Genomic DNA, 26,175 nt, shown 5'->3' with positions numbered 1-26,175 from the left:
CTATTTTTTCGGGCAGCACTTATCATTTCTATTCTCTTTTTATCCCATGGACAATATTTGCAAAGAGTACTCCTCCACCGGCAGATGCCGAAAGAAAGGGTGTAAATACGCCCACACGCGAGAGAAGCTGATAGAGAGCGAAATATGCGCCCTGTGCGGTGCACCTGCGCAGTGCGTAACCGTGTGCAAACACTTTTTCTGCTACAGCTGTGCCAGAGGGTTTATCACGCAGTCTACAAAGTGTGTGATATGTGACGAAGAGACAGCAGGCGTTGTCTACATCACGGTGAACGAAAGACCCACTGAATAGATGCAGCCCATCACAAAACCAAACTAAATCCATGCGCTCGCTAGAATAGCCCCAAAGACACAGATGTGACTTATTACACACAATAAAAAATAGAAGAAATACAGGAATGTTCCCTAACTCTCTGCTCATTAACTCTGCCAGTCTGCTTTATGTTCAGCCCTGCTGGATAAATACCAGCCCGCTCTAGTATGTGAGCAATAAAATAATTAATAGATGGAAAACAACAATAAAGAAAATAAATTATTCTTTATTCCACGGCTAATTTCTCCTCTGTTCCTCTACATACTCATTGTACTGCAGCGTTCCTGGTGTGCTTCTAACGAGCTCACTGCTGCTGTTTCTGCTGTACAAGAACCCCTGGTTGAACTTCCCCAGCATCCCTTCCACTGTGTTCGGAGCATACGCCATTTTTCTTTTTTCCCTCCTCCTTATATCCTAATAAACAGAGTATATTGGTTTTGTCTTCTCTTTTCCAAGGCCCGGTGGCGCAAAGGTAGCGCTTTCGACTCCAGATCGAATGGTTGGGAGTTCGAGTCTCTCCTGGGTCATATTTTATTTATTTGTTTTTTATTTATTATGGTCGCTATCCACGTGCCAAAACACTTTGTACCCGGAAAAAACAGAGTATCAACAACCTCCTACTCGCTTCTCACCTTCCTCCCCGCGCGCTTGTTCAGAGAGAGCACTAAATCCTTCAACATATTCTTCCTCATCCTCTGCTGCATTGTCTTGGTTCCCGGGCTCACTTCATTCTCTAAGTCCACGTACATCGCGTGTGTGCTGGTGATTATGTCTGTGAACATTCTGAAAACAGCCGTGCAGGAGCTGAAAAAGTACAGCCTGGATCAAAAGATAAACACGCAAACTTTGTCGGCAATAAGAAATGGAGCAATTTCTGAGATAAAAAGGGAAGACATAAACCCCGGCGATAGAATTGTAATTCCTCGGAGCAAGCCTCTCCCTGTGGATGTTTTGCTCTTGGGGGCGTATAAGGAAGGAGATGCAGGAGCCTCTTTGGATGAGATATACATAGAGACAAGTGCCCTAGATGGAGAAACTTCTCTGAAAAACCGAAAGACACTCGCTCACCTGGGAAAGACAGGAGTACTGCAAGAAGACGAGATAAACACCCTGGAGGACATAGAATTCAACTATGACACTGAGACATTAGAGGGCGAGCTATTTATGAAATATTGCGATACTAATTGCACACACAAAAGTACTGTAAGCATAGGAAAAGATGGCATTGGCAGCATTAGCTATGGAAGCAGCTCGGATAGAGCCAGCTGCATTTCCACCAGCAAACAGAACACGATCCCCCGAGGAGCAATCATCTACACTGAGTGCACGATTGTTGGCCTGTCACTCGGCGGGGAGAAAGAGACAGAGCAGGCTGTGCGCATAAAAGGATCTCTGTTCATGAACGTACTTTCTATACTCAGCATATATACTATTGCCGTCTATCTGTTTCTCCTTATGGTTTCTTCTGCTGGCTCTTGCTGGTTTATGATAAACGGCGAGTGGCTGCTTGGGCCCGTAGAGCTGGCAGCCTTTGAAGAAGGTGTGAGGTGCTTGTTCTCCAACATTATTATTTTTAGCAGTCTTATACCCCTGTCTCTCTTCGTTACGCTAGACAGTCTTCGCATTGCATACTCTATCTTTGTCCAAGCTGACCCAGAAATGGCAAATGACGGCGTGTATGCTAAATGCAATGCGCATGGAGTTCTAGAGGACATTGGGATGGTTACGCATGTGCTCTCTGACAAAACAGGAACACTCACTCTGAACAAGATGGAGTTTAAGGGGATATACCTGGCAGGGGATGAGTCAGCTATTATGTTCGATTCTTTAGATAGCGCACACGCCAGAGAAAGTGCAGAGCCAGCCAGCACTAATGATGGGTCTAATAGTTATCCTGCTCAGAAAACTTTTAGATCAGTGATGGATAGGAATGACTCTATGCTCTCTATCCTCACTCTTCTGCTGTGTCATTCAGTCGATACGATAGATGGAACATACATGGGAGTGTCGCAGGAAGAGGTGTGCATGCTGGAGTATTTGAAGAATTTTCAGCTGTCAGTGATCGATCGAAGAGAAAGTTTTGTTCTTATTTCAATAGAGGGTGTGCTGATGAAGTGCCGAATACTCTCTGTCCTGCCTTTCTCTGCTTCAGTGGCCAGAATGAGTGTTGTGGTGATGATTGATGGGAGAGTGTTTCTTTTGACCAAGGGCTCCGATGAGGTAGTTAACTGCGACGGCGCTTTGGAAGTAGGCGGTGAGTATAGGGCGCTGATGATGTCAGGACAGGAAGTAGAAGGAGCAGACATGAAGAAATACGTTGCAGAATACCCAGATGAATCGGAGAAAGTGGATGCAGTAACTCAAGCCATGAAAAAAGACAAAAAGAGTAAAAATCAAACAAGTAGTGCAAATACACCGTTGAAAGAACTGGTTTGTGAGTATTCTCTTTCTTCAAATAAGAATGAGGAGAATGAAGAGATCGATTGGTCAAAATTGGATCTTCCACTGTCTTTTATACTGTTCTTTGAAGGCTCGTCTGCTTACACAGGAACACTTTACATTGAAGACACACTGCAGCCAAGGGTTTCATTGACCGTAGAGTCGATTGTGGCCAAGGGAATATGCATATGGATGCTTACTGGAGATAGGAAAGAAAGTGCTGTTTCGTGCGGTATATCTGCAGGAATGGAACACAACCCGTACAAAGTATTTTCAGGTACAGAATTGATCCAGCTACTAGACAGCTCAGGATCTTCTGCTCTCCTTGACCACTCGTCCATTATAGTCTACAGGTGTTCGCCAGAGGACAAGAGAACTCTCACACGAAAGCTCAGAGTGTCAGGTAAGATCGTGCTGACCATTGGAGACGGCGATAATGATATAGGCATGCTTGAAGAGGCAGACATTGGAGTGAGCGTGTGCAGCATGGAGTCTACAAGGGCGTCTTTTTCTTCTGATATAACCATCCCTTCTTTCTACGGCCTGGGAAGACTCATTGTGGCTCATGGCCCCGTGTCTCTGGAGAGACTCAACAGTGTGTTTATGTTCTTCATGTTCAAAAGCGTGTGCCTAGCTGTCTGCCAGTGCTTATATGGAGTGTTTGTGGGGTCTTCTGGGTCCATTGCATCTTCTTCTTTGTTTTTGCTGTTTTTCAATGCTCTAATTACATCTCCACTTTCCATTGAAATGGGGCTCTTCCGCATTAGATCACTAAAAAAATCAGTTGCAGACGCTTTCCTAAACGGGATATTCTATGGGATAGGATCATTTCTCGTGATTTACAGCATGTTTGGATCGATTGATGTCATAGGAGCAGACGGCGAGCTGGGCGGGCATGACACTGTGTGCTGTTTGTTCTCACTGTGTCTTTTTATTTCCACAAACCTCTACTTTTTGTTCTCTGCTGAGTCGTTTGTTTTCTATTCATTCTTTGCTCTTTTTGTGTCTTATCTTTTCTTTATCTTCTCCGTGGGAATTGAAGGCGGATTTGGCATCTTCATACGTCCGTATTTCTACATATGTTCTCTCTACATGATAGCCGTTGGAATGCTTGTAGAAAGAAGTGTGTGCTTGCTCAGAAAAGACCAGCAGTACAAACTGATGCAACAGCTGCAAATGGACAGAGTATAGACAGATAAGTGCGATCACCACGCCCCTTTTCTTCTCTATACGGCAATAATGTTAATAAAGTTTATTTTGAAATGGTTTAATAAAGAGCAGTATTAAAAATATTCTCGGCTATAAATTCAAAATATTTTTTATTATAGAGGATTGCATCTTGATTTTTCTGCTTTATCACTGGGCGCCTGAGAGTGCAGGGAGCCCATGTTATTATTATCTAAGTCATCAGACAACTCTTTTTCTTGTGAGGGCTCTGTGTAGAAATACTTTATCGATTTTTGCAGGGCGTTTATCATGGCGCCGGGTGTGTGGTGGATGAATGCCTTTGTCCACAGCTTTATCGAGCTGTACTCTGACCAGTGTGTTCTTCTGACTAAAAATGTACTCGGGCTTGTTGTTGTGTGCCGTATTTTATAAATATCCCCCGGTATGAACAGTTTGGCCATTCCTTTTTTTTTCATCTTTCTAAGAATGGCGTGTATGTACTTGTTCTTGTTTTTGTACTTTGACACACTGATCGCATAGAAATGGGTTGCCAGCAGCCTCAGCTCAAACACCTTCCCCAGGCACAGGGTGGGAACAATGTCGTTTCCATAGATAACAGCTGTGACTGTATTTTCTGTTTTTTTATCTATCAGCTTTTTGAACCATCCTGGATTATTAATGATGGGCGGAGGCGAGTATGCAATGCATGCTATTTTGTACTGCGATAGAAATGGGCTCTCTCTCATAAACATCCACACGAGCATAGACAGCGCCCCTCCCAGCGACTGCCCTACAAGCCGTATTCTGCTTAAGTTGTTGCTTTTCATGAGATGCAGTATCTTCTGTTCTTTTTCTTTGAAAAACTTTTCGGACTCTTTGAACATTCCCTGGTGGAACAGATTCCCCTTGTATTTGTAGTATTTGTAGTCTATGTCAATCAGGGCCTCTCTGCTGTGCAGTGTTCCTTTGAATGCAATGTACAGACAGTTTTCAGCTTTTTCAATGAATATAACGTATTCCAGGTACTTGCTGTCGTCGTGCAGAATGTCTTCATACGGAATGCCTGAAAACAGATGGAAAAACTTTTCTTCCTGTTTTATCTTTGGGCTGGCGCACTGGAGACACTCGCAGTGTTCTATTTTGTTTTTGATTACGTTCAGGAGGGAGTGTAGATTTAAAAATGCGTGTCCATATGGGGAAATAGCATATCTGTAGTTTTTTAAGTGATTTTGATAAAAATCTTCCGTTTCCACGTGCCACATAAAAGGGTTAGTTTTTTTCAGGGCTTCTTTCAGATAGAGAGAGTAGAACACTCTTCTCTCGTGGGTGGACTCTTTTCTGCCAAATATTCTTCTCCGTATGCTCTCCATGAAGCCGCTCTTCTTTTCTGCGAACTCGTAAAGAGGAACATTTTTAAATTCAAGCGCGTCTCTCTGGTTGTAGTACAGAAAAAGCTCTCTGATGCCATATACAAACTCGGAAATGTTGTGCATGTCTCGGAATAGGAACAAGAACGCCTGCTGCAGATCGAATATCCTTCCAGCAACAGCTTCATTCTTTAAAAAGCCTGCCCAGAGAAAAGGAATTTTCTTTTTTTCCATAATGTTAATCGTTCTGTGTATTGTAACAGACAGCGCCAGATAGAATTCCATCTCTTTTGGCCTAAAGGAGTCGGAGTGCGGCTGTTTGGTGTACAGCCACCCGCTTATTGGATCGTTCACGGGAAGTATTTTTAGGTAGTGCACAGAGTTCTTCTTTTTCTGCAGCAGGTCCTCCACTCTTTTGAAGGCGTATCCGACGAGCTCATTTTGGATCAAGCCTTCTGATAAAATGAATATCTCCAGAATTCCCATTTTAATGTCATGGATGGACTCTATGTTCAGTACAAATGACGCAGTCTTCGGGCTGAACTCTACCTTCTGTCCATTGTTCCATATGCGAATCGTGTGCTCGCTGGTGAATACAGGCGCTCCCTCCCACCACCACACTCCGTTTTTTGACTGGGTAAGTGACTCTGTCGAATAAGACAACAATTTGCACTCAATTTTCATTTGCACTGTGTATTATTTAAATATTTTATCGTAGAAATAAAGCAGAATTTGAAACAGCCCAATTAGTCTATTTTTTGTTTATTGTTTCACATTGAACTGCAAAGATGTTTTTGCATTTTTGCTATTCTCTTACAAGACACAGTAAATTCAAACAGCACATCACCAATATGCCGTATGCTGGAGTATTTCCAACTCTTACTCCCTTTTTCATTTACATTGCAGTCTAGCAGATGGTGCAGCATAATGCTAAGCCATTCGATGTATACCTGTATGTGTATTGTTGATGAAGAACAGCGTAAATGAGTAGACATCTATCTGGCTTTAGCGATGTATAAACTAAATATATCTCAAAATTAAGATTTATGTTGTGGTTGAAGATTGCTTCTATTTGTAGTCATCTGAGTCTATGAATGCGAACCGAAGGTATTCAGTCGTGAAAGGATAAGCATTTTCTCCACTTTCTAAAAAACTTTGTTCTTCAGGATACTCATTAACGCTCTCCAAGATTTCTGGGCTTTCTTTTAAGTGTTTACTTGTTTTTTTAGTCCAATCCTTTTGAGAGAGTATAGCATTTATTGCTTCATTAGGTATCCAAAGATCATCATATGTGTTGTATTTTTCGTGTATATCTCTGTCTATAAAAGGGCTGTATTTTAGCTGTCTATTGTTGTATTTTTCATACTCAGTTTGAACATTGCTAGAGCTGCATTCAGGTATTAAAAGGTCAGTGCTTGACTCTTTAGATGAAGCGTTCAAGTCGGAGGCATTTCTGTTGCTTGTAGATGAAAATAAACATCCCTGAGAAGATTCTTCATCAGAAGAGAGATTGGTGTACTTGTAACTGTCTAGATCTGATGAACTGCTGCTCAAATCTTGTGCTGTGTCTGTGTAACTTGTACTACTTATAGCACCACTCTCATTAAACACATCTACATCCGTAAGTGAATTGTTATTATTCAGAGGATTAAAAAATTTATCATTCGCTGTATGTTCTTCCTGTCGTGTTTCTTCTTCTTTGTTTTGTGTGGACGGATTTTCAATAAAAGTGAAGTTAAATACACAGTCTGGTCCAGGCTCTTTCTTCACCTTCTCTTTATCAAGTGATAGCTGCTTTGAAGAGCATTCAGCCTGCTCACTAGGCACTTCTTTCTGTCTTTTATTCACCTCTGATGCTATATTCCCCTTCTCTAGCTCTTCTGTCTTGCTATTTATTGTGCTGTCTTTTAAAAATACCCTATACCGAATTATCTCTTCTATGGCTACAATAAATGCAACCCCGATAGCTACAAAGACTACCAGTATTTTTGTATTCTTCTTAGATTTTATGTGCATTTATATACTGCTTATTTTCTTTTTTAACCTGTGCACTATGATAAATTGCTCTTTGTTTGTTTATCTCTTATAAATGATATATTAACAGATTCCTATCATCTCTGATTATAAACAAAGCCTACAGCAACCTCACTGAGCTTCCTCTATGGATGTAAATACACTATCCCACTATCTTCTATGCTTAAATATTTCAAGAACATTTTAGCATATTAATCCCAATGTTCTTCTAATAAACAGCAATAGTCTCCTAAACTAAAAATAATTTGCAATTCCAAGAGAAACAAAGCAGAACTCTACAGAATAAAATAAAGTAAGATTTATTTTTATTGTATAAAGAAAAAAGAGCGGAATACTTCAGTCAGCTTCTATTATGCAGCTTATTATACCCCAAGAAAGACCATCTACTAGATTGTACTGTACTGATTAGATACTTGGCGTGTGCCTGCGGCTTTTCTTTGTAAACTGTTTCTTTGACTTTCTTCTGCATAAAGCAGCAATGCACACTATAATAAGCAAAGGAGTGATGAGAATGAAAATGTCCACCCCAATGCTATTGTACTCAAAATTACTAGAGATAAAAGGCGAGCTATTTCCTATGTTGGGAATAGAAAGAAGAGGAAATGCTTCACCGTGCTTCAGCAGTTCTCTAATTTCAGAAACAGAGGAAGGGGCAGTTTGCATCAGAAGGGCTATATACCCAGCTGCGTATGCTGCTGATATGCTACTTCCTTCTCGCCAGGCATATCTCACCGTAGGCGACAGCTCAGATACATCTCCTACTGTAGCACTGCCTGAGGCATACGCATCTGTGCACTGTCCAGTATTTGACCAAGGCTCTGGCCCCAGTCTGTCAGACATGCTTCCAATGGTAATCGTATACTTGGACCTAGATGGGCTGTACTCGCACGAAGACCCTCCGTTATTCCCTGCTGGCACAACAACAGGAATATTTGCATTGTAGAACAAGCCCAATGAGCTATCCAGTAAGTCTGATTTACTTCCTGAAAAGGGAAGAAGAAGAATTTTGTCCGAATCACTCATTGAAATTCCATCGAGTGTGTGTAGTATGTCCGATAGATATCCATTTCCAAACTTAAACACGGGATGCAGTACTAAGGTAGAATCTTTTGCTAGTCCTGTTGTTATTCCCGCTGCTGCTGTCATTACAGACGTAGGATGGCTGCTAAGCTGGTACTGTGCCTCTTTTCTGCGCACGCTCACTCTTCCTTCTATCTCCTGGTGCACTGCTCCAATGTCTCCGTCTATCACTTCGATTTTTATTCCTTTTCCGGTGTAATTACTGAGCAAGGGAAAGTATCTGTTTCTGTACCACCGAAACAGGCTGGACTGTCTCAGAACATATCCATTTCGGATGTATGCATTCACAAGCCAGTCCAACCACTTTACATTGAAGAGCTTCTGCTGGCTGTTTATCGTAATGTAGAAGTTATCGGGAAGATTCTCTTGTCTGTACGACAGTGTATACTGCTTGTTGCTCTCCATTGATAGGGGCCTATTCGATATTTCAGCCAAAAGAGAGCTGACGTTGATTTTACTTGCGTTGCAAATTGACACGCCGTGAAATATGTTGTTGTAGACATACTGCAGATAGCTGCCATATCTCTGCAAATTTTTTCTGAGGAGGATTTGGTCTTGTTCTGTTATTGGGGCCAGAGTCTTAACGACAATGCAGTCATTATTGCCTGAGTGGCCTAGCAGGTCATTTTTCACAGCAGAACTACTTTTGTGCGGTTCATTCTCTTCTGTTGGGGTGTTATTACTCTTTGGGGTGTTCTCTGAAATGGCATAGTGCGAGATTACATTAGAATTACTTTCATTATTATTGAACAGTCCGAATGAATTTGTGCTTTTGTCCTTGTTCTGGCTGCTTACGTTATTCAAACTGTTTGAAGATGTAGCAGGGCCTTTGGCTGTATCGTTCTGTTTGACAGATGGCTCTTTTTTTCCATCATTGGATATTTTGTTTTTGCCAAATTGGGAAGTACTAGAAGGCTTATCAACAGGTCTATGCGAACTTTCTTCTTTTTCTCTTTTTAAACTAATGTTTACGCCGTTTTGTGTTTCCTCCGGCCTGCTGATGTTTTGCTCTGTTTTTTCATCTGCTGCGTCTGTAATTTGTATCCCATTCTTATCCAAGTGAATGGTAATGTTATTTCCGTACAGCTTGTGCGAATACACGCTAGAAAGAAACAGGAGTATGCTCCATTGTCGTAACATAAGAATATACATGCAGGATGTTTTAAAGAATAGAATAATTTATTGGGTCATTTCCTTGATTTGTTTCTCTTCTGCTTTTAAGAAATTCTTAAGAACTCTTTTCTCTACGCATGATCCACAGACGGTTCCTCCGTACACTCTGTTGATTGTTCTCTGGGATCTTGGGAGTCTGGCAAAGGCTGCTGGTCTCATGGTGGGAATGCCTTGGAGCTTTTCCTTGCAGTCTCCGCATCTCTGGGGGCTTCCTGTTTTCTTCTGTTTTTTGTAGTATAGCTTGCCGTTCTCGTCTTTTGCGAAGACCATGACGTTGCTTGGGGTGACATATGGATTGTATCCTGCTCTAACTACTCTCTGTGACATTTACAAGGCCTAAAATAAAAATAAAATAAAACTAAGTTTGCGAATTTCAAGATAGAAGAACAAAAGCCTCCCAGAGCCCGCTGCTAACCTATTGTGCTGTTCATCGCATATCCGCCCCTCTCCCACTTGATTACTGCTTATTCTTATTTACGAATTAATTTTCGCAATATTTTAGAATGAAAGAGTTCTTGGAGAAGAGCGAGACCGACGCAAAGGCAAAAAGAGCAGTTGAAACACTGTTTGATCTATTCAAAGTGAAGGTCAGCAGAAACCCCACAGCTAACCACGCTGTTCTTCTGTGGATAAGCAACTTGTACTACGCAAGTATCCATGGGGTGAAAGACGTCTACAAAAAATACGATGAAAATATTAACGAGCTGTACAAATACAACAAAATAAAAGACACAGCACAGGAAATACTTGGGAAAATAGCAGAGATCAAACACACGACAAATAAGAAGATAGCAGAAGAGTACGAAGCACCCGAGTAGTCTTTGCCCCCACAGCACTTCTCTAGCACATTTACTGCTAGTCTATCCTTTCTCTCTATAGAGAAGTACAGACTGCGCTGAATGATAATGTATCCGCTTTGGTCCAGTGGCTAGGATTTCGCCCTCTCACGGCGACGGCCGGGGTTCGATTCCCTGAAGCGGAATTATTTTTGTGCTTTTATGGAAAAATGAATTATTTTTATTTGTTCCGCTCGATGTTCACATACAGAGAATTCTCAGCTGCCGACCTGCTCGACTTGAATTTGGTCAACTTAGACGAGAAGACGGTGTCTTTTACTTTGGAGTTCTACTTCAGATATCTGTCAGAGCACCCAAAGTACTGTCTATCGGTGGTCTCTGATGAAAATCCGATAGGCTACATCATAGGAAACTCAGGACCGTACAAAAAGACGAAAGACTTGTACTCCCATGTAACAGCGCTTAGCATTGCGCCTCCCTGCAGAAGGTTCGGTCTTGGGCAAAGCCTGCTTGAAATGTACGATCTAAATGCAAAGGTAGATAAGTCGTTGTTTATTGATTTATTCGTAAGAGAGTCAAACACACAAGCAATAAACTTTTACACGAAGTATGGGTACGTAAAACACGAATTGATAAACGACTACTACGCCGATCCGAGTGAGAATGCGTACGACATGCGACTATACACGGGAGTAGACAAGTGCAGCAGAGCATAAATAAACCACTATTATTTACTATTTATTTTGATCAATAAATTATTTAGATTATGTCCTCTTACTCCGCGCTGATTAGACAGTGTGCACTCTCGAATAAAATTTGCACGTACAAATATAGAAAAATCAGTTAATAACTACTGCTACACTCTGTTTCTGTTTTGGTCAAATCAGAGGAAGTATGGCAGACACTATGTTGTCGTTTAAGAATGCTGCGTATGTTCTCTCCATGTCTGACAGCTGTTTTGTGACTTCCTCTGCGAGCGTATGGCTTTCCTTTTCCACCTCCACTCTTACGATGTACTTGCTGCTGAGAATGCTGACTAGCTTGTAGAGGATCGATAGCCCTATCAGCCCAACCATTGAGCAGTGGGGGATCGTTGGTATTACAACAATGTGGACAAAAGAGCCAAATGATGTTTCTTCAATGGAGATCCGATCTAGCGAAACTACTTTCAGCTCTTCCAATGTGTAGCTGTGCTCTGGGTCCTTTATACTTCGAACCACCTGGAATATGCTTTTGTCAGAGACAACGAGCTCTCCGTCTTTCCACTCCATCGTGTACTCCACGGTGCTTGCAGGCTGCACGTCTGGGCACTCGTTCATAAAAATATTTCATCTGCAAATTTATTAATTATATGCCGGCAGAAGAATGAAAAGTTTTCCGTTGCGCTTGGAATGGAGAGATAAAAATACGAAAATTTATTTAATCCGATTTAGTAGTTCAATGCTTCACCCTTTGCCTTCTTCTGTGCACCAATTTCAACGTGTTTTGCTCTCTTGAACACCTTGCACTGCTTTCTCTTGCACGTTGAGCACTCCATCTTCAGAACAACTTTCTTCGTTGTCTTTGCTTTTCTTCTCAAAATGGGCTTTGTCTGACCTCCGAATCCCTGCTGCTTTCTCTTATATCTTCTGGCACCCTGTGCTTCTGGTCTTTCTTTGCTCTTCTTGTAGAGAGACACTTTGTGGACTACGTGCGTGTTGCATTTCTGGCAATGCGTTTTTCTTGTCTTTGGATAGTTTACCATGCAGGGCTAAAAAATAAAATAAATTATTTCCAAAAGCCAAATGTTTTAGTTTAAATTTTATTATAGCCAAGCTACTGCAAATAAGCGAGAAAACACACAGGATGCACGCCTACGACTTGAACGATATTCCTGCTTCTTTGAATTTGATCAGAAGAAACAGAAACTCTTCTACGGTCATCTTTGACGCTCTTTCTTTCTCTAATCTGCTCTCTTCCAGAACTCTGTTTAAAACTGCTTCCTCTTCTGCTGTTATTTTGTTCTCTTCTTCGGGAATATCTATCTCATCATCGTCGCATTTATTTTCCGTTATTTCTCTGTTGCTGAACAAGAGATTCTTTATTGCGTTCTGCCGGAAGATCGCTCCTATTGTCTTGTTCTTTCTGCTGAAGCATATCTTTATCATTCCGTCAAACTCATTCAGATCTATGTCTATCTTGTTCCTTCTGGGCTCTATCTTCACGATACTTGACTCGACTTTTGGAGGAGGCCTAAAGCTTTTTTTGGACACTTTCATTATGTGCTGCACTGTGGCTCTGACCTGCACAGAGACAGAAAGCCTGCAGTAGTCCGAGTCACCGGGCGTGGCGCAGAGTCTGTTTGCAAACTCTCTTTGGAACATCAGCACGCATGCTCTGAACGGATAGTCTAGCAGCTTAAAAACTAGCGGGCTGCTTATCTGGTAAGGCGTATTTGACACGCACAGATCGAATGGAGGATACTCCACCTCTATTGCGTCGTTAATGATGAGCTGCAGTTTGCTCTTTCTCTGTCCTATTCTTTTGAGCAGATCTGTTGCTATTTTTCTGTCTTTTTCTATGGCCACTACTCTTTTGCATTTATCTATCAGCTTGAGCGTAAGATTTCCTGTTCCCGGCCCTATTTCCAGGACTGTGTCTGTTGGGCGTATCTTTGCCTTGTCTATCATGTTCGATACTATTCCCGGGTTCTTTAGTATGTGCTGTCCAAAAGTCTTCTTAAACCGCTCGTCCATCTATTTAAAATTAGAATTTTATTTAGAATTTGCAAATTTATTCTGCTCTCACTCCTGCACACAGCCCCAAACAAACCGCTCTTACACTCTCTCTGTGCACTTACTTGCATTTAAACCCTTTTACTCTGCTGATTTCTCAATTACCAAATAAGCCATCTCTGAGGTATAAAAAAATTACGACTTAAATTTATTTTTACTCTGCAAAATCCATCTACCATCCTCTCTTGCTATGCCCATCATCTTTACCTTCCACTAGCAATGATGGCATTCATTTATGCTCTTCAACATCTACCATATTGTGCTATCTATCACTAAAACCCTATACACTCATGCACAGATGATCTATCACTATGTTGTAGCTTCTTAACGTAGATAGAATAACCCGAGAATCTCTGCTACAGTCCAAGCAACTAAAGTCTCCCTGTCAACTAGCCATCTAGCTCATTATCACAGCTCATATCAGAACTATCACCTAGGAAAAACTTTCATGCTATGCCCCTTCAATCTTATTCTCAGGCTATTCTCGCATTGCTGCTATTTTCTGTATCGTACCGCTGATCTTTCTAAAAGCTTTTCTCTGTTATTATTTCTGTTATTACTTTTTTCAATGTTTGCTTTTAATTTATAGAGGAATAATATTTATTTATTTTATAAATTAAACAGGATGGAGTCACATGGATATGATGCAACAGGTCTATCATCTTCTTTATTAGCTGCAGGCTTGCTAATCCCAAGCATCGTTACTTTGTATTTTGTGTCAAAGACGAAAAAGGAAAAAACAGTCTGCAAATGCGGACAGTGTGCAAGGCTAACAAAGAAAACAAAGATAGATAAGTACAGAGTCCTTATGTACGCTTTTTTGCTTCTTCTGGCACTTCCGGTGTACAACATAGTTTTCAAAGAGTACAACAAAAACACCCTATCAAACCCGTACAAGCTGCTCGAAATATCAACCTCTGCCACAGACAAAGAGATAGAAGGCGCATACCGCAAGGCAATTAGAAAAACAAAGCTTATGAAGACGAGCACAGCAGAAAAAAAGAAAAGTGTGCAGAACATATTAAAAGCTAAAGATCTTCTCCTAGATCCAAAGGCCAGGGAGCGATGGGACACCTTTGGAGACGCTCCAATGGTAAACAACCACACAATAGCCATACCTTCCTGGATTATGTCTAAGTACAATCCTCTCCTGCTGATATTCCTATACGTGCTGGTTCTCGGAGTGCTACTCCCCAAAGGCGTATCTTACATGTGGATGTACTCTTTTGAGTATTCGTCGAGTGGAATCCTTTACAAGAGCACGGAGTCTCTCTACAGGGCACTAAAGCACACGTACGTCACCGATCCAATAGGCCTTCTCGTTCTTCTCAACAAATATACGGTAGAGCTGTCACAGTATAAGCCAAAAACAGAAGAAAAAAAGATCCAGCAGATAAAAGAGATAATCAGCACAGACTACGCCATTCCCATCTCTCTGTCCGCGCCTACCTTCATTCTCTCTCTGGGCATGCTGCTTCTCAGAGACGATTCAGTCCTTAGTCTGATCGATAGAAGTGACATAGAGTATATGCAGAGCGAAATAGTTCTCTGCATAGGAGCAATAAAGTCTCTGTCAATTGCGTTTAAATCAAGCAGCTTGTACTACCTTGCCTTTGACCTCGAACGATGCATCACACAAAGCATTCCGTACCCAAAGTACCATCGAATGCAGACGGGAGCATCGTTTGAAGAGACATTCCTCTCTCTCCACGACAAAGAGAACAAAGAGAGCGAAAAAGAAGAGAAGTCCAAAGAAGAAAACGGGATGTTCAAGATAAAAATAGCTGGAATAGACATATACAATCCTATAGATGGCGTAATTGCCAAGAACGGATCATTGGTGGGCACTGTTGACACGATAGTCAAAGTCTCAGTCTTTAGAGAGAACAGCAAAAGCGTGTACACTCCCGTGTCGATTAATAATGACTCAGAAAAGAAGAATGATGTGGGTGATCTATCAGAGCTAGAAGGATCTTCTGAAGAGATATACCCATCTGCCCTCAACAAGTACCCAATCTCAATCAAAGGCTCCTCGAGTGAGCCCGTGCATGCTCCTGTGTACTTTGAGGATATTTCCTACGACTGGGTGTGCACCCTGGAGGTGAACAATGAGATTCTGATGGAGTCTCCTGCATTCACCCCCAGCGCAACAGGCTGCGAGATTTTCTTCAAGATTCCCCCCATGGCCAACATCATTTCCTCGCGCAGAGCAGAGATATCAGTAAAAATATCAAACGGTAAATATTTTGAAAGAGATACGAGTATGAAAACGGTTATTCTGATTAAATAAATCTTTATTTGCTCTCAACGCCCTGCTCTCTGTGCTTTGGGTTCAGGGGCTTTAACAGTCCTAGTCTTTCTTTTAAGGATCTCTTTCTGATTCTCTCCTCTCTGAGTCTGAACATCTCGTCGCAGGCTGTGGCCTGGTTCTGGACTTCTGATGCGGGCATGGATCCAATGACAGGCTTCTTCTTCTCGATGGGCATGATGGCTGTCTTGTGCTGTACTGCTCCGCTCTCGATTGCTTCTCTCTTGCTTTCGTAGACGGTGATCTTGGAGAGATAGTTCTTGATTCTGGAGACATTGAGGTCCAGAGACTCTTCGGATCTGGTGTATCTTCTTGGGTCTACGGATATGCCCAGCTGTCTTGCCTCTTTGGCTGTTAGGCCTGCCTGCACGATCTCTGCGAACGAGAATCCTCTGCCCAGTCTTTCCTTGATGTTGTATCTTCTGCTGTTGCATCTGACTGCTGGTCTGAGCAGCTCTACGTTTGTGGGCGCTATCTGCTTTGCCTTCTGCTGTCTCTTCTCTTTTCTAAGCCTCTTCTGTATTGGCTGGTCGAACCATGTCTTGTATCTTAGGGAGGTTTTCTTAAAGTGCCCGGTGGTTAGTGCGTTATTATGCTTCATATCCCTGTCTAATAATAAAAAAAAAGTATTATTTAATTCTTTCGAATCTTTTAAATATTTAGCACAAGATCGCGCTAAGTCTCCAGCTGCCGCTAAAAAGCCAGAGTAGCTAGCAACACGCTGAGTCTGCCACTTTTCCTCTGTTCTCTCTGCAGAGGGCGTCTCATTGGCTGGAATATCTCCACTGCTGGGTAATTCTCTCCCGATGTGTAAATTTATTTTTAATTTTTTAGTCCCCTTGCATGAGTATACAAAGCATAACTGCAAAAGGAGGAAAAAAAACAGCTGTAGCTGTCAGTACGTGCAAGAATTCCGGCAAGTTTGAGATCACCGTGAACAAGAGGCCACTGCATTTATACAGCCCAAAGATGATACTCTCAAAAGTGATGGAGCTGTTCGCCATAATCGACAAAAAGTTCTATGAAGGTCTTTCCTTCGACGTTGAGGTCAGGGGAGGAGGAGACGTGACCAGACTGTACGCCGTCAGACAGGCCCTTGCAAAGTCGCTAATTGCATACTACGGAAAGTTTGTTGATGAGCAGATTAGAGCAGATCTCAGAGAGACCATCATTAACTATGATAGATACATGGTTGTAACCGACTCCAGAAGAAAGGAGCCAAAGAAGGTTGGTGGACCAGGAGCCCGTGCAAGATACCAAAAGTCTTACAGATGATGGAATAAAGCGATCTATTATATACATTTATTATTCTAAAATATTTTACACCTATGGACCGAACAGACGCCCTTCTGAAGGAGCTTCACTTGAAGGACGCGGTTATTGCAGAGCTAAAGGCGGGGAGCAAGAAAGACAAAGATCTGCTGAACACTGCGTACAAAAAGATAACCAGCCTGCAGGGAGAGATAGAAGGACTGAAAGAAGCACTGAGAAAAACAAAGAAAGCTGTGGCTACGCAGGAAAGAAGAGCCAGCAGCATGGAGAAAAAGGCCCGCGTGCACATTAACAGGTCGCTTAGTGTCATGAAAGAGCCGCAGAGAGTGGCTGCGAATAGAATACTGGTTCTCGAGTGGATAGTCAGAGAGCTGTCAGAACAGAGAAATCTTCCTGCAAATGAGATAATCTCACTGTCGGAGATATGCACAGAAAATGACCCAATGCTTAAAAATATTCTGCAGGAAAAAGAGGAAGAGGTCTGCAGCGAAGACTTGATAGATTATCTAGATAAGAATGGCGTAAAGAGTATTCTGGGCATAGATATAGACCAGTCGATCATTGACGATTGACTTATATGGTAATAGATAAAATAATTGTGATTTATTTTTGGTTTGTGGATTCTATTTTTGTGCGGCTCTTCTGCTCATTTGGTTCCTGCAAGCTCTTTCAGTCTTTTCATCAGCTTTATCTCATTTACACTGGGCGGAGTATTTTTGGAGGGGATTTCCATTATAAGTGGAAACATTTCTTTTCTTTTGAGGACTTCTTCTTTGAGGACATCTGCTGCCCTTCTTCCCAGGAAGATCAGTGCTATTTCTTTCCTTTCTAGGAATATGTTGAACTTGCTGACTATTTCTGTTTCTTCTGTGCTGTTAGATACGATGTGGAAATAATTGAACACCCCATGGACCGACTGGCATGTCCACTCCGAGCCGTTTATCCCCGTGAGCTTAAACCCGTTGATTGTTGCTTCGTCTGCAAGAAAGGCTATTTTTGTGCGGGCTGAGAGTCCTGTGTTGTGTATCATTTAAAATTTAAAATAGTAAATATTTAAATATTTTCGCGTTCTTTCGTTTCTGCATCTTCTGTTATTTTTGTCTTGGCCCGTTTGCTCTTTTTTTGAGAATGTAGAGAGACTTTTTATAGCTTGTTGTTGCGGGTTTTTCTTCTTTTTCATCTAAAATTGTGTACATCTTCTGGATGTCGCTTATCTCCAGGGTCTTTACATTCGCACAGTTGCTTTCTGTGTTGGGCACGATGATTATCCCGTTGTTGTGCACGTACGTCTCTATCTGCACATTTTTTACTACAATGGTTTCTTTAGTGTACAGTCTCTCCTGGTCACCGTACATTATAAATTATTTTATTCTAAAAATATTTCATTGCATACTAAACTGCTCTTTCTTGGACAATTCTCTGCTTTCTGCGCTTTTTAGCTGCTGCCAAATATTTTGGAGATCTTCTATTCATTCTTCTTTCGATAATTATATAGGTAAAGAGTTGCAGATACCTGTGTAGCACTGACTTATTTTTCAGACTATCTTTCAGACCACTTGGCAGAGAGAATCCACTGTACTGCAAACAGATAGATACAATCTCATGCTAAGAGCCATCTTAAAATCCAAATAGTAGCTACTAGCAGTTAGCTGTGCTAGATACCTATTGCGTGTACTTTCATGCTCTTGACTACTTTTGCTACTGAATCTATTATGTCTCTAGCATGCCTATCATCCATTGTTTGTTGCTGTTTTATCCATAACTAGTGCCCAAATTGGATGAAAAATAAGTTATTTCTGCCAAGCTATTGTTAGCATAGCACTGATATATATAAATACTAATATATTCCAAGTAAAGAAAAAGACTCTTAGGCATTCTGTTTAAAAATGCAAATGAAGCATAAAACCGTCCGCTAGAAGAAGAAAGGTAAAATTGATCAGCACTTGAGGGATTGGCATCCACTCTTCCATCTTATGCAAAAAAGAGTACAATTGGCTAAAGCACTTTATTTTCTATATAACCGAGCGCAATATTTGCTTTTATTCTGTGCAAACTGCTATAGTCGCCCTTTGATCTATTATAAAGAGACAGTTCTTCTGCACTGTGCACAGATATTCCTGGCACACATTGCATCCGATGGCTGTCTGCTGCTTGCCAAGTGTCTATACGTAAATATATTCGTTATTGGCTCTGTGAATTATTTACTTTAAATTTTTTTTTCTACGTCCCTTGTAAAATGAGTAGAAAAATAAAGACGAATGTAATGAGCGTTGCCTCGCAGCTTCCTCTTGTCATTAAAACAGGAAAATACTATGTAGGATTCAGACAGACCATGACCTCATTGATCAACGAATCGTGCAAGTACATCATTCTTACAAAGAACTACCCAGAAGTTAAGAAAATGCAGCTCGAGTACTACGCAAAGCTTGGCGGAAATGTCCCAGTATACATGTTCGATGGATCCAACAGAGACCTAGCCAACCTATGCGGAGCCCACTTCAGAATGGGCGTCATTTCTATTCTAGACGACGGAGAAGCAGAGCTCATCCAAACCACTGCATAAACGAAATAAATTTATCTTCTAAGTAATCCGTATCATTTTTTTCGTTCTCCCGTTGTCCATGCAGTAGTACAGAATAAGCGCCCACAGAACGCTCAGATGGATCGTAAAGAGTACATTTACTGCATAGATGGAGAAAATCAGCATTTTCTGCGTTTTTTTGTGCGGCATCTCTTGAAACGACAGCAGAAAGTGAAAAAAAGAAAGAGCAAAGATGCACACAGGGTAAAGAAGAAGAATGTGCACAGTAAACATGGACACGAGGTATGTTATGTATCCCATTGGAAAAAGAGCCAGCGTGTAGAAATATAAATTATCAGGCACTATCATGTTCACAATGAATATTAAAGAGTATGGGGTGTACGCCACAAGCGAGATAGCCCCAAGGAGCGTCCATTTAGACAGAATGTAGTATATGGCTATCTTGCAAGAGTTTCCTGTGTCGTATTCGCTTGTTATACTCGAGGCTCTGATGAATATTATGTATGCAACGTAGAGAAGAGACGTGCATGCCACTGCCGCTGATTGATCGCGTGCGTACAGAGATAGAATCTCTTTGGCGATGGCAGAAAGTGGTATAAGTGCCAATACATCTGATATTCTGTTTCTTATGTTCAGGATCTTAAGTCTGTTTTTTCTTCTGGCTGTGGCAAATATTTGGGATGGTTTCATCACTTACAATTTAACACAATATTAATTATTAATTCAAACATAGTTTATTTAGAGGTCTTATCTTAGTTAGGAAATGTCTGCTATATAGCTGATTTGGAGCACAGATAGCACCGTAGGAATATACCATTCACAGAGCTTCAATAATTACCGTTATATCGCGTATATTCACACTCTTAAAAGCGATCTTTTATCAGTCACATCTACTAACTTGCACACTCTATGCTTCTTTTGATTAAACAATGCTGCTACTTCGATAGAGCAGTTTCTATAGCACTGGAGAGTATTCTTACACTATAATTCTGCTTTTTGCGCGATTATGTGTCTTCCGTAGAGATGCACATGTTTTAGCTTTTGCAAAATAGTCTGCGTCTGGTCATTGTTGGAGAGTTCGACAAAGCAAAATCCTCTGTGCGTTCCGTCTGCTTTCTTGGGTATTCTCAAGACGTACTCTTTCCCTATTAGGCCTGTGAGCAGCTCTGATAGCTCTGATCTTCCTGCTTGGAAGGGAATGTTTTTCAGAATAATTTTCATCACCTGTGGCTCTTCTGTTTTCTCTTTTTCTTCTTTTTCTGCGGGAGCTTCATCTACTGTCGGGGGCAGACCGGATATTTCTCTCGTGTACCTTTCTTTTGTCACTTTTAGGTACTCTATGTATATCGGCTGGTCTCTTATTTTGCTGAAGTTGTTGTTTTTCAGCTCTGTTTGGGCATCAGACTTGTTGCTGTACTCAAGGACCACCAGAGTCTTTGAGGGAGAAAACACTGCTCTGATGTATTTCTTAAAGTGCTGTTTTATCTCGCCTTCTTTTGTTTCATATGGTATATTTTTGATCAGTATTGATTTCTTAGAGATAAACATGCATGTGCATGGCGTTTTGCTGCACGTGCACTCTTCTGCAATTCCCTCATCGCTCAAGAACTTGCGGGTTCGTTCGATTAGCTCGCTTTCTAGTAGGGCGATCTTTCCTCCCACTCCAATTCCTCGGTCTTTAAGTATATCCCTCTTTGAAACTCTTTTTTCTTTCGCTGCTACACCTAGCACAGCTGTGAAGTTGAAAAAGACGGGGTTGTACTTGCCGTGCGATACGTTACTTCTGTTTTTGTCTGTTACTTCCTCCTGCGGTCTTCCCTTGCTTGGCAGCACAGTTGTGTTTCTGCCCTGGAAAATGACGGTTTTTCCTATTAGGGCATAAGCATCCTTAGGGAATGTAAATGTGATGATTGCATATCCTGTGTTCAAGGCCTTTCCCTCCCCCCAGGCGTCTTCTCTTTCCTTGTACTTCATGAACACCTCAGCGATCATTCCGTACTGCTCAAACGCCTTCTCCACTTCTTCTTCTGTGGCAGTGTAGGGAATCCCATGAACAAACACCTCTCCTGTTTCCAGCACTTTGTTTTTTCTTTTGCTGTCTGCGTCTTCTTTGTACTTTTCAATAATGCTCTCCAGAGAGTCGTTTTCGTTCTTTTTGTGCTTCTTTGTGCCCTCTTCTTCAATATCTACATTGGAGCTCCATATCTCGTCTTTGCTTCGTACCATTATTTTCTTGAGAATCTCTTTCATCTCATCTATCTCCATCCCGCTGCCGTCTGTTTTTGTGCGTGTTTTGGCGGTGCTATTTCTGTTTTTGTGCTCATGGCTGTTTTTTTCCACTTTTATTCTGCATCCGTTATAATAAGATCTGTTGTAGTGGATTATACTCGCATCTGCTTCTTCTTCTGTTTTGTATCCTATGAAGGCCACTCCTCTGCTCTCTCCAGAGATTGTTGTCAGCAGCCGCACGTCCGTAGGAGTGCCCTTGGCTGAAAAGTATTCTCTGATGCTCTGCTGTGTGGAGTCTGTTGGGAGATTCTTTGCTATAATTCTCATCGAAAACTTTTGTAAAAATATTTAATTATGAAGAAAATGTTTGGTTTATTCTGTTAGTCCTATTTTTCCAAAGAGCACTTCTCTACCTTCGGTGCTTTCTCCAAAGTCTTCTATTGAAGCAACTGCACACTTTGCATCCTTGATGATTTTTCCGGTCTCGTCGGTTTTGCATATTCCTACGTATCTGGCCAGCTCGTTGTGGTTTTTGACCTGCAAAACGGGTACGTCGTACTGTTTTACGAGCCCTTCTATGATTGCCAGCATCTTCTTCTCGTTTATTTCTTTGGACATGATAACTAATTTAGATCTTCCGCCAATGATTGACTTGGTGACTTGTCTGAAACCCTTTTTCATTCCTCCTACTTTTAAACTCGATATGCACATGTGCTCAGATGCTTCTGAGGTGTTCATTGTACTCTCTCCCTGTTGTGAAACTAGATCCATTTGCTACTGGGGCTTCAAATAAATAAAATAAAATATTTTGCTGCTTTGCATTTTCTTTATGAAAAACTGTTTCTTAAGCTTCTAATGGCATGCCAGAACTAGCATTGCACAGATCACACAATTGCTAACTATTTCAAATCCTTTCTTTAAAACAGATATATACCAATTCTAGACTGGTTCTCATAGCATAATCTTCTAAACTAGACCATAAAGTGTCACTATTCCTGCACCACCAGATGGTACTTTTCTTCTAAGACAGAGATATCAGTACAATCTTATTTATTATTTTCTCTTTAGCCAGTGTGTTTTCTTTCTCTGTTCTTCTTCTCGAAACACGTTTATCGCTACTTTTATGTTATTTGGGGTTTTTATGCTGCACAAGTTCAGCTTTTGGTTTTTGAAGAAAATGTTCAACAGTTTCAGCTGTGCAGTCAGTGAGTTCGTTATTTTCGACGACTTTCTCAGCATTCTTATAAACACATACCCCAGCAGAAGCACAGCACCTAGCATTCTTAGGTATATTCTGCACAGCAGCACGGTCATTTCTGCAGGGTCGCTGCAATCTATGTCCCACAGCACGTTGTACACTTCTCTGGTCACGTGCAGAATGTAGCCCGACAAAATTATCATCAAAAGAACAAAGTACACAAACCTTCTTTTTGTCTCATGCGCATACTTTTTATTTAACTGCTTTTCAAATATCAGTATGTCTTTGATTGGATTGGCTGGCCTTTCGTCCACTAGGCTCATTCGCTGAATATCTAAAAGTTAATTTGAAAAAATTTAATGGTCTTATGCATAGGAGATTCAATCAAGAAGACAGTGTTCAAATGCTACTCAGAACAAGAGATTAAAGAGATAGACATCTCTGCATATTTTGATAAATTAGTAATTCTAGTCTTTTACCCTTTAGATTTTACATTTGTGTGTCCTACAGAGATACTTGGCTTCAGCAAGAACAAAGAGCTGTTCCAGAAAGAAGGCGCGGTTGTTCTTCTCATCTCCTGCGACAGCGTGTACTCGCACAAGGCGTGGATGGAGACCACCTCTCCTGGAAATATTTCTGAGAACACTCTTCCTCTGCTTTCTGATGCCAGCGGAGAGCTTTCCCGAAGCCTGGGAATATTTGTGGAAGAGGAGGGAAGGTCAAGAAGAGCAACTATTATTCTACAAGACGGAAAAATAATATACAAACTGGTCCACGCAGACCCCATAGGAAGATCATCACTGGAGGCTCTTCGGGTTATTAAGGCTATTAACTTCCACACGAAGTATGGAGATGTGTGCCCTCTGGACTGGGACAGCAAGGAATAAACGGTAAGTTATTTCAATTTATTTTTCTATTTTGTTTTGTATCTCTCGATTATTTTGTCTTTCTCCTGGAACTTCTGTATCAGGTATTTCTCATTCTTTGCTTCTTTAACGATATCTTCTTTTTCTATTACGATCCTGAACACCCCAGGAAGCCTCTTTGTAAGACAGGATATTATCGATGGGGGCGTGTGCAGTTTCCCGTTCACCAAGTAAACTATAGTCACGTTGAGAAGCGAGGTAAATGGCGGGTTTTGCAGAGAAGACATGCACAGATTGTACCCTTTTATTCTCGGGTACAAAACATTTGTGAAAACAGGCAAATTATTATCCCGTGAATACCGCGCTGATCTGTCTCTTTTGGCCTCAGTGTATCGCGTGCCTTCAGGGTATATGATCAGAGAGATCGCTGTTTTTTGGCTGAAGCACCATTTTTTGATTCTTTCTGAGTCTATCCTCCATATTCTCTTGATAAATAAATAGTCTGACAGGTACATGCCCCATCCGAGTATGGGAAGCCACTTCAGCCCATCCTTTGCTATAAACCGCGCATTCTTCCCCAGGGAGTTAGAGACCATTCCCAGGAGTATTGTGTCCAGGGCGCATATGTGGTTGCTAATGATCAAAACAGACGAAGAGTTGTTGAAATCCATGGACACGGGGTTGTTCTGCAGATCAACCATCTCCACTGCGGTTTTGTTCCCTATTTTCAGTATGTATATGCAGGCACGCGTGAACGTCTTGTTGTACCAGTTCATTATTCGGATTGTCAGCCTTCTGTTCATAACGGCCACAGGAAAGGTGACTATCTCTATCACGAGGAGGAGAAGAAGAAAAATCCCAAGGAAAAAGGACAGCACAGACTTGTGCAGTGCATGAATCCCATATATTCCAGACATTATAATTAAAAATAAAATATGTTACTTTTATGTTTGTGTACACTCTGGTAAAATTGCTGGCTTAAAACAAAAGTTTATTTTGCTCTCCATGCAACCGAAAAAATAAAACACCGTATGCAAACAACAACACAATGATTCAAGTTCAGAAAGAAGAAGAGAAGCACATGAGAGAGACAGAGGCATACACTGCCATAGACGATGAGATAGTAGAAGAAAGCACAAAAGATAGCACAGAGGATGCAGACGAAGGTCAAAAGACCTCTAAGCTTGCAATGGAGATGCTAGAGAAAGACATCAGCCATTCCGAGACCGAGTACATAGAAAATACCCTGGATGAAAGCCCAGACACACCCGCACAGGAAGAAGATGCGCAAAAGGATGAAAATGCTGATATATCAGAAGAAGAGGGGGATTCTGATGAAGCATTCAGCTTAAGTAGCGATGACAAGTTAAAAGAGTATGGTGCAGAAGGTGATGAAAAAGGAGAGGTTATATCCAAGAGCGAAGAGGCGCACACGTACAAGAGCAGAGAAAGAAACACAGAAGACCACAAGAATAGATTTAAGGAAAAATATTTGCCAGCAGATGAGCTGCATTCGGAAAAAGAAAAAGATTCATCTACGCTGGAAGATGGGAGAAAAGAAGAGAGCAAATTAGACAGCCAGAAAAACAGCATAGGTTGTCTGGAAGAAAAAACAAACAAAATAAACAATGAAAAAAAAGACACTGAGGTGAAAAAATCAATAACAAACACTGTGGAGGAAATACCCACGGAGAATAATAAAAAAGAATATGCAGAAAGTGCAAAAACCGATGAAAAAGAAAAGATTGAAGCATCTATAGAAAAGAAAGAAAGAGAAACACAAAATGAGCCAAAGCCAGTAGATCTATCAGAGATAGAAGTGTGCAGAAAAGACACACACAGCGCACATATTTCAGCAATGAAAGAAGAACAGTATGGGCCACTATCTGCCAAAGAAAGCATAGAGCCTGAAGAACAGACAAGCACACATGTCTCTTTCACTAACCCTTCTCCACAATTCGAAAACAGTTTGAATAACAAGAACATGCAAGAAAAAAAAGATGCAGTCGTTGCACAAAAACAGCGCATTCTACAGGGAATGAGAAGTAGATTGAGACATTTAGCCCGCCAAAAAAGACAGAAAACAGATTCATCAACAGAGATCGCAGCTGAAGAAGAGAATATTAAAATAGAAGACGCAGAAAAAGAGGAGCACAAGATCTACTCTACCATCAAAACAATCCTGCAGACCACTGTGCTGCTTCCGCTATTCGCTTTTCAGCTGAATGCAATGAAAAACTACGGAGAAACTCTCAATGGCTCTATTAGACAATACATACCCGAGCATGCTGGATTTAAAAGATTTGCTGGCGTGCTTTCTCTCGTTCCAACAATACTATCGCTAGCTATCTCAGCAATAGCCATGATAAATGTGTATGTAGTAGAGCCAAACAGAGACGCAAGACAGACGAAGAACAAAGAGTCGTCCACTGACATAAAAGGATTTGCTTTATTAGATATAATGAATATTACAATGGCTCTTCCTTTTTTCATAGGCTTATCTAAATATTCGGTCCAGGCGTTCTTTAGAAGCAGGGCGAACCAGCTGGCACTCGCATCGATCACTTGCGAAATACTTTACATAGCATTTATTATGTC

At 41.3% G+C, this 26,175-nt stretch overlaps 26 protein-coding genes across 26 annotated transcripts; 10 read left to right on the top strand and 16 right to left on the bottom strand.

Annotated features, from left to right (window-relative positions):
- Positions 1-46: 46 nt before the first annotated feature.
- Positions 47-310, top strand: NEMIN01_2179 (uncharacterized protein; the record flags this gene model as incomplete). The annotated part of the gene is made up of 1 exon (XM_051478121.1): positions 47-310. One exon carries the CDS (start codon positions 47-49, stop codon positions 308-310), a length of 264 nt encoding a protein of 87 aa, XP_051334081.1.
- A 258-nt stretch (positions 311-568) lies between these two features.
- NEMIN01_2178 (uncharacterized protein) lies at positions 569-718 on the bottom strand (the record flags this gene model as incomplete). Its single annotated transcript, XM_051478120.1, has 1 exon — positions 569-718. The coding sequence occupies one exon, from the start codon at positions 716-718 to the stop codon at positions 569-571; it is 150 nt and encodes a 49-aa protein (XP_051334080.1).
- A 168-nt stretch (positions 719-886) lies between these two features.
- NEMIN01_2202 (phospholipid-transporting ATPase) lies at positions 887-3,961 on the top strand (the record flags this gene model as incomplete). The annotated part of the gene is made up of 1 exon (XM_051478144.1): positions 887-3,961. The coding sequence occupies one exon, from the start codon at positions 887-889 to the stop codon at positions 3,959-3,961; it is 3,075 nt and encodes a 1,024-aa protein (XP_051334104.1).
- Positions 3,962-4,092: 131 nt separating this feature from the next.
- NEMIN01_2201 (uncharacterized protein) lies at positions 4,093-5,988 on the bottom strand (the record flags this gene model as incomplete). The annotated part of the gene is made up of 1 exon (XM_051478143.1): positions 4,093-5,988. The coding sequence occupies one exon, from the start codon at positions 5,986-5,988 to the stop codon at positions 4,093-4,095; it is 1,896 nt and encodes a 631-aa protein (XP_051334103.1).
- A 384-nt stretch (positions 5,989-6,372) lies between these two features.
- NEMIN01_2200 (uncharacterized protein) lies at positions 6,373-7,320 on the bottom strand (the record flags this gene model as incomplete). Its single annotated transcript, XM_051478142.1, has 1 exon — positions 6,373-7,320. One exon carries the CDS (start codon positions 7,318-7,320, stop codon positions 6,373-6,375), a length of 948 nt encoding a protein of 315 aa, XP_051334102.1.
- A 423-nt stretch (positions 7,321-7,743) lies between these two features.
- On the bottom strand, positions 7,744-9,570 carry NEMIN01_2199 (uncharacterized protein; the record flags this gene model as incomplete). Its single annotated transcript, XM_051478141.1, has 1 exon — positions 7,744-9,570. One exon carries the CDS (start codon positions 9,568-9,570, stop codon positions 7,744-7,746), a length of 1,827 nt encoding a protein of 608 aa, XP_051334101.1.
- A 27-nt stretch (positions 9,571-9,597) lies between these two features.
- Positions 9,598-9,918, bottom strand: NEMIN01_2198 (large subunit ribosomal protein L34e; the record flags this gene model as incomplete). The annotated part of the gene is made up of 1 exon (XM_051478140.1): positions 9,598-9,918. The coding sequence occupies one exon, from the start codon at positions 9,916-9,918 to the stop codon at positions 9,598-9,600; it is 321 nt and encodes a 106-aa protein (XP_051334100.1).
- A 176-nt stretch (positions 9,919-10,094) lies between these two features.
- Positions 10,095-10,409, top strand: NEMIN01_2197 (uncharacterized protein; the record flags this gene model as incomplete). Its single annotated transcript, XM_051478139.1, has 1 exon — positions 10,095-10,409. The coding sequence occupies one exon, from the start codon at positions 10,095-10,097 to the stop codon at positions 10,407-10,409; it is 315 nt and encodes a 104-aa protein (XP_051334099.1).
- A 215-nt stretch (positions 10,410-10,624) lies between these two features.
- NEMIN01_2196 (N-terminal acetyltransferase B complex catalytic subunit) lies at positions 10,625-11,104 on the top strand (the record flags this gene model as incomplete). The annotated part of the gene is made up of 1 exon (XM_051478138.1): positions 10,625-11,104. One exon carries the CDS (start codon positions 10,625-10,627, stop codon positions 11,102-11,104), a length of 480 nt encoding a protein of 159 aa, XP_051334098.1.
- Positions 11,105-11,266: 162 nt separating this feature from the next.
- On the bottom strand, positions 11,267-11,707 carry NEMIN01_2195 (uncharacterized protein; the record flags this gene model as incomplete). The annotated part of the gene is made up of 1 exon (XM_051478137.1): positions 11,267-11,707. One exon carries the CDS (start codon positions 11,705-11,707, stop codon positions 11,267-11,269), a length of 441 nt encoding a protein of 146 aa, XP_051334097.1.
- Positions 11,708-11,817: 110 nt separating this feature from the next.
- On the bottom strand, positions 11,818-12,132 carry NEMIN01_2194 (large subunit ribosomal protein L44e; the record flags this gene model as incomplete). The annotated part of the gene is made up of 1 exon (XM_051478136.1): positions 11,818-12,132. One exon carries the CDS (start codon positions 12,130-12,132, stop codon positions 11,818-11,820), a length of 315 nt encoding a protein of 104 aa, XP_051334096.1.
- Positions 12,133-12,241: 109 nt separating this feature from the next.
- NEMIN01_2193 (18S rRNA (adenine1779-N6/adenine1780-N6)-dimethyltransferase) lies at positions 12,242-13,123 on the bottom strand (the record flags this gene model as incomplete). The annotated part of the gene is made up of 1 exon (XM_051478135.1): positions 12,242-13,123. The coding sequence occupies one exon, from the start codon at positions 13,121-13,123 to the stop codon at positions 12,242-12,244; it is 882 nt and encodes a 293-aa protein (XP_051334095.1).
- Positions 13,124-13,787: 664 nt separating this feature from the next.
- On the top strand, positions 13,788-15,452 carry NEMIN01_2192 (translocation protein SEC63; the record flags this gene model as incomplete). The annotated part of the gene is made up of 1 exon (XM_051478134.1): positions 13,788-15,452. One exon carries the CDS (start codon positions 13,788-13,790, stop codon positions 15,450-15,452), a length of 1,665 nt encoding a protein of 554 aa, XP_051334094.1.
- Positions 15,453-15,456: 4 nt separating this feature from the next.
- On the bottom strand, positions 15,457-16,071 carry NEMIN01_2191 (large subunit ribosomal protein L13e; the record flags this gene model as incomplete). The annotated part of the gene is made up of 1 exon (XM_051478133.1): positions 15,457-16,071. One exon carries the CDS (start codon positions 16,069-16,071, stop codon positions 15,457-15,459), a length of 615 nt encoding a protein of 204 aa, XP_051334093.1.
- A 242-nt stretch (positions 16,072-16,313) lies between these two features.
- On the top strand, positions 16,314-16,745 carry NEMIN01_2190 (small subunit ribosomal protein S16e; the record flags this gene model as incomplete). Its single annotated transcript, XM_051478132.1, has 1 exon — positions 16,314-16,745. One exon carries the CDS (start codon positions 16,314-16,316, stop codon positions 16,743-16,745), a length of 432 nt encoding a protein of 143 aa, XP_051334092.1.
- Positions 16,746-16,798: 53 nt separating this feature from the next.
- Positions 16,799-17,314, top strand: NEMIN01_2189 (uncharacterized protein; the record flags this gene model as incomplete). Its single annotated transcript, XM_051478131.1, has 1 exon — positions 16,799-17,314. The coding sequence occupies one exon, from the start codon at positions 16,799-16,801 to the stop codon at positions 17,312-17,314; it is 516 nt and encodes a 171-aa protein (XP_051334091.1).
- Positions 17,315-17,388: 74 nt separating this feature from the next.
- NEMIN01_2188 (V-type H+-transporting ATPase subunit F) lies at positions 17,389-17,772 on the bottom strand (the record flags this gene model as incomplete). The annotated part of the gene is made up of 1 exon (XM_051478130.1): positions 17,389-17,772. The coding sequence occupies one exon, from the start codon at positions 17,770-17,772 to the stop codon at positions 17,389-17,391; it is 384 nt and encodes a 127-aa protein (XP_051334090.1).
- Positions 17,773-17,833: 61 nt separating this feature from the next.
- On the bottom strand, positions 17,834-18,097 carry NEMIN01_2177 (uncharacterized protein; the record flags this gene model as incomplete). The annotated part of the gene is made up of 1 exon (XM_051478119.1): positions 17,834-18,097. The coding sequence occupies one exon, from the start codon at positions 18,095-18,097 to the stop codon at positions 17,834-17,836; it is 264 nt and encodes an 87-aa protein (XP_051334079.1).
- An 881-nt stretch (positions 18,098-18,978) lies between these two features.
- On the top strand, positions 18,979-19,305 carry NEMIN01_2187 (large subunit ribosomal protein L30e; the record flags this gene model as incomplete). The annotated part of the gene is made up of 1 exon (XM_051478129.1): positions 18,979-19,305. The coding sequence occupies one exon, from the start codon at positions 18,979-18,981 to the stop codon at positions 19,303-19,305; it is 327 nt and encodes a 108-aa protein (XP_051334089.1).
- Positions 19,306-19,323: 18 nt separating this feature from the next.
- NEMIN01_2186 (uncharacterized protein) lies at positions 19,324-19,974 on the bottom strand (the record flags this gene model as incomplete). The annotated part of the gene is made up of 1 exon (XM_051478128.1): positions 19,324-19,974. The coding sequence occupies one exon, from the start codon at positions 19,972-19,974 to the stop codon at positions 19,324-19,326; it is 651 nt and encodes a 216-aa protein (XP_051334088.1).
- A 291-nt stretch (positions 19,975-20,265) lies between these two features.
- NEMIN01_2185 (multiple RNA-binding domain-containing protein 1) lies at positions 20,266-21,840 on the bottom strand (the record flags this gene model as incomplete). Its single annotated transcript, XM_051478127.1, has 1 exon — positions 20,266-21,840. The coding sequence occupies one exon, from the start codon at positions 21,838-21,840 to the stop codon at positions 20,266-20,268; it is 1,575 nt and encodes a 524-aa protein (XP_051334087.1).
- A 45-nt stretch (positions 21,841-21,885) lies between these two features.
- NEMIN01_2184 (small subunit ribosomal protein S12e) lies at positions 21,886-22,284 on the bottom strand (the record flags this gene model as incomplete). Its single annotated transcript, XM_051478126.1, has 1 exon — positions 21,886-22,284. The coding sequence occupies one exon, from the start codon at positions 22,282-22,284 to the stop codon at positions 21,886-21,888; it is 399 nt and encodes a 132-aa protein (XP_051334086.1).
- A 282-nt stretch (positions 22,285-22,566) lies between these two features.
- On the bottom strand, positions 22,567-23,034 carry NEMIN01_2183 (uncharacterized protein; the record flags this gene model as incomplete). Its single annotated transcript, XM_051478125.1, has 1 exon — positions 22,567-23,034. One exon carries the CDS (start codon positions 23,032-23,034, stop codon positions 22,567-22,569), a length of 468 nt encoding a protein of 155 aa, XP_051334085.1.
- Positions 23,035-23,070: 36 nt separating this feature from the next.
- NEMIN01_2182 (uncharacterized protein) lies at positions 23,071-23,598 on the top strand (the record flags this gene model as incomplete). The annotated part of the gene is made up of 1 exon (XM_051478124.1): positions 23,071-23,598. One exon carries the CDS (start codon positions 23,071-23,073, stop codon positions 23,596-23,598), a length of 528 nt encoding a protein of 175 aa, XP_051334084.1.
- A 26-nt stretch (positions 23,599-23,624) lies between these two features.
- On the bottom strand, positions 23,625-24,494 carry NEMIN01_2181 (lysophosphatidiate acyltransferase; the record flags this gene model as incomplete). Its single annotated transcript, XM_051478123.1, has 1 exon — positions 23,625-24,494. The coding sequence occupies one exon, from the start codon at positions 24,492-24,494 to the stop codon at positions 23,625-23,627; it is 870 nt and encodes a 289-aa protein (XP_051334083.1).
- A 131-nt stretch (positions 24,495-24,625) lies between these two features.
- NEMIN01_2180 (uncharacterized protein) lies at positions 24,626-26,173 on the top strand (the record flags this gene model as incomplete). Its single annotated transcript, XM_051478122.1, has 1 exon — positions 24,626-26,173. A coding segment is annotated over one exon (1,548 nt), but the record flags the coding sequence as incomplete, so codon positions are not given.
- Positions 26,174-26,175: the final 2 nt, after the last annotated feature.

The sequence above is a fragment of the Nematocida minor genome (genome assembly GCF_024244105.1).
Source record: "Nematocida minor strain JUm1510 chromosome Unknown 7784, whole genome shotgun sequence".
Classification (NCBI taxonomy): Eukaryota; Fungi; Microsporidia; genus Nematocida; species Nematocida minor.
The sequence above is the reverse complement of the archived record's forward strand: the minus strand, read 5'-3'. Positions and strand labels throughout refer to the sequence as shown.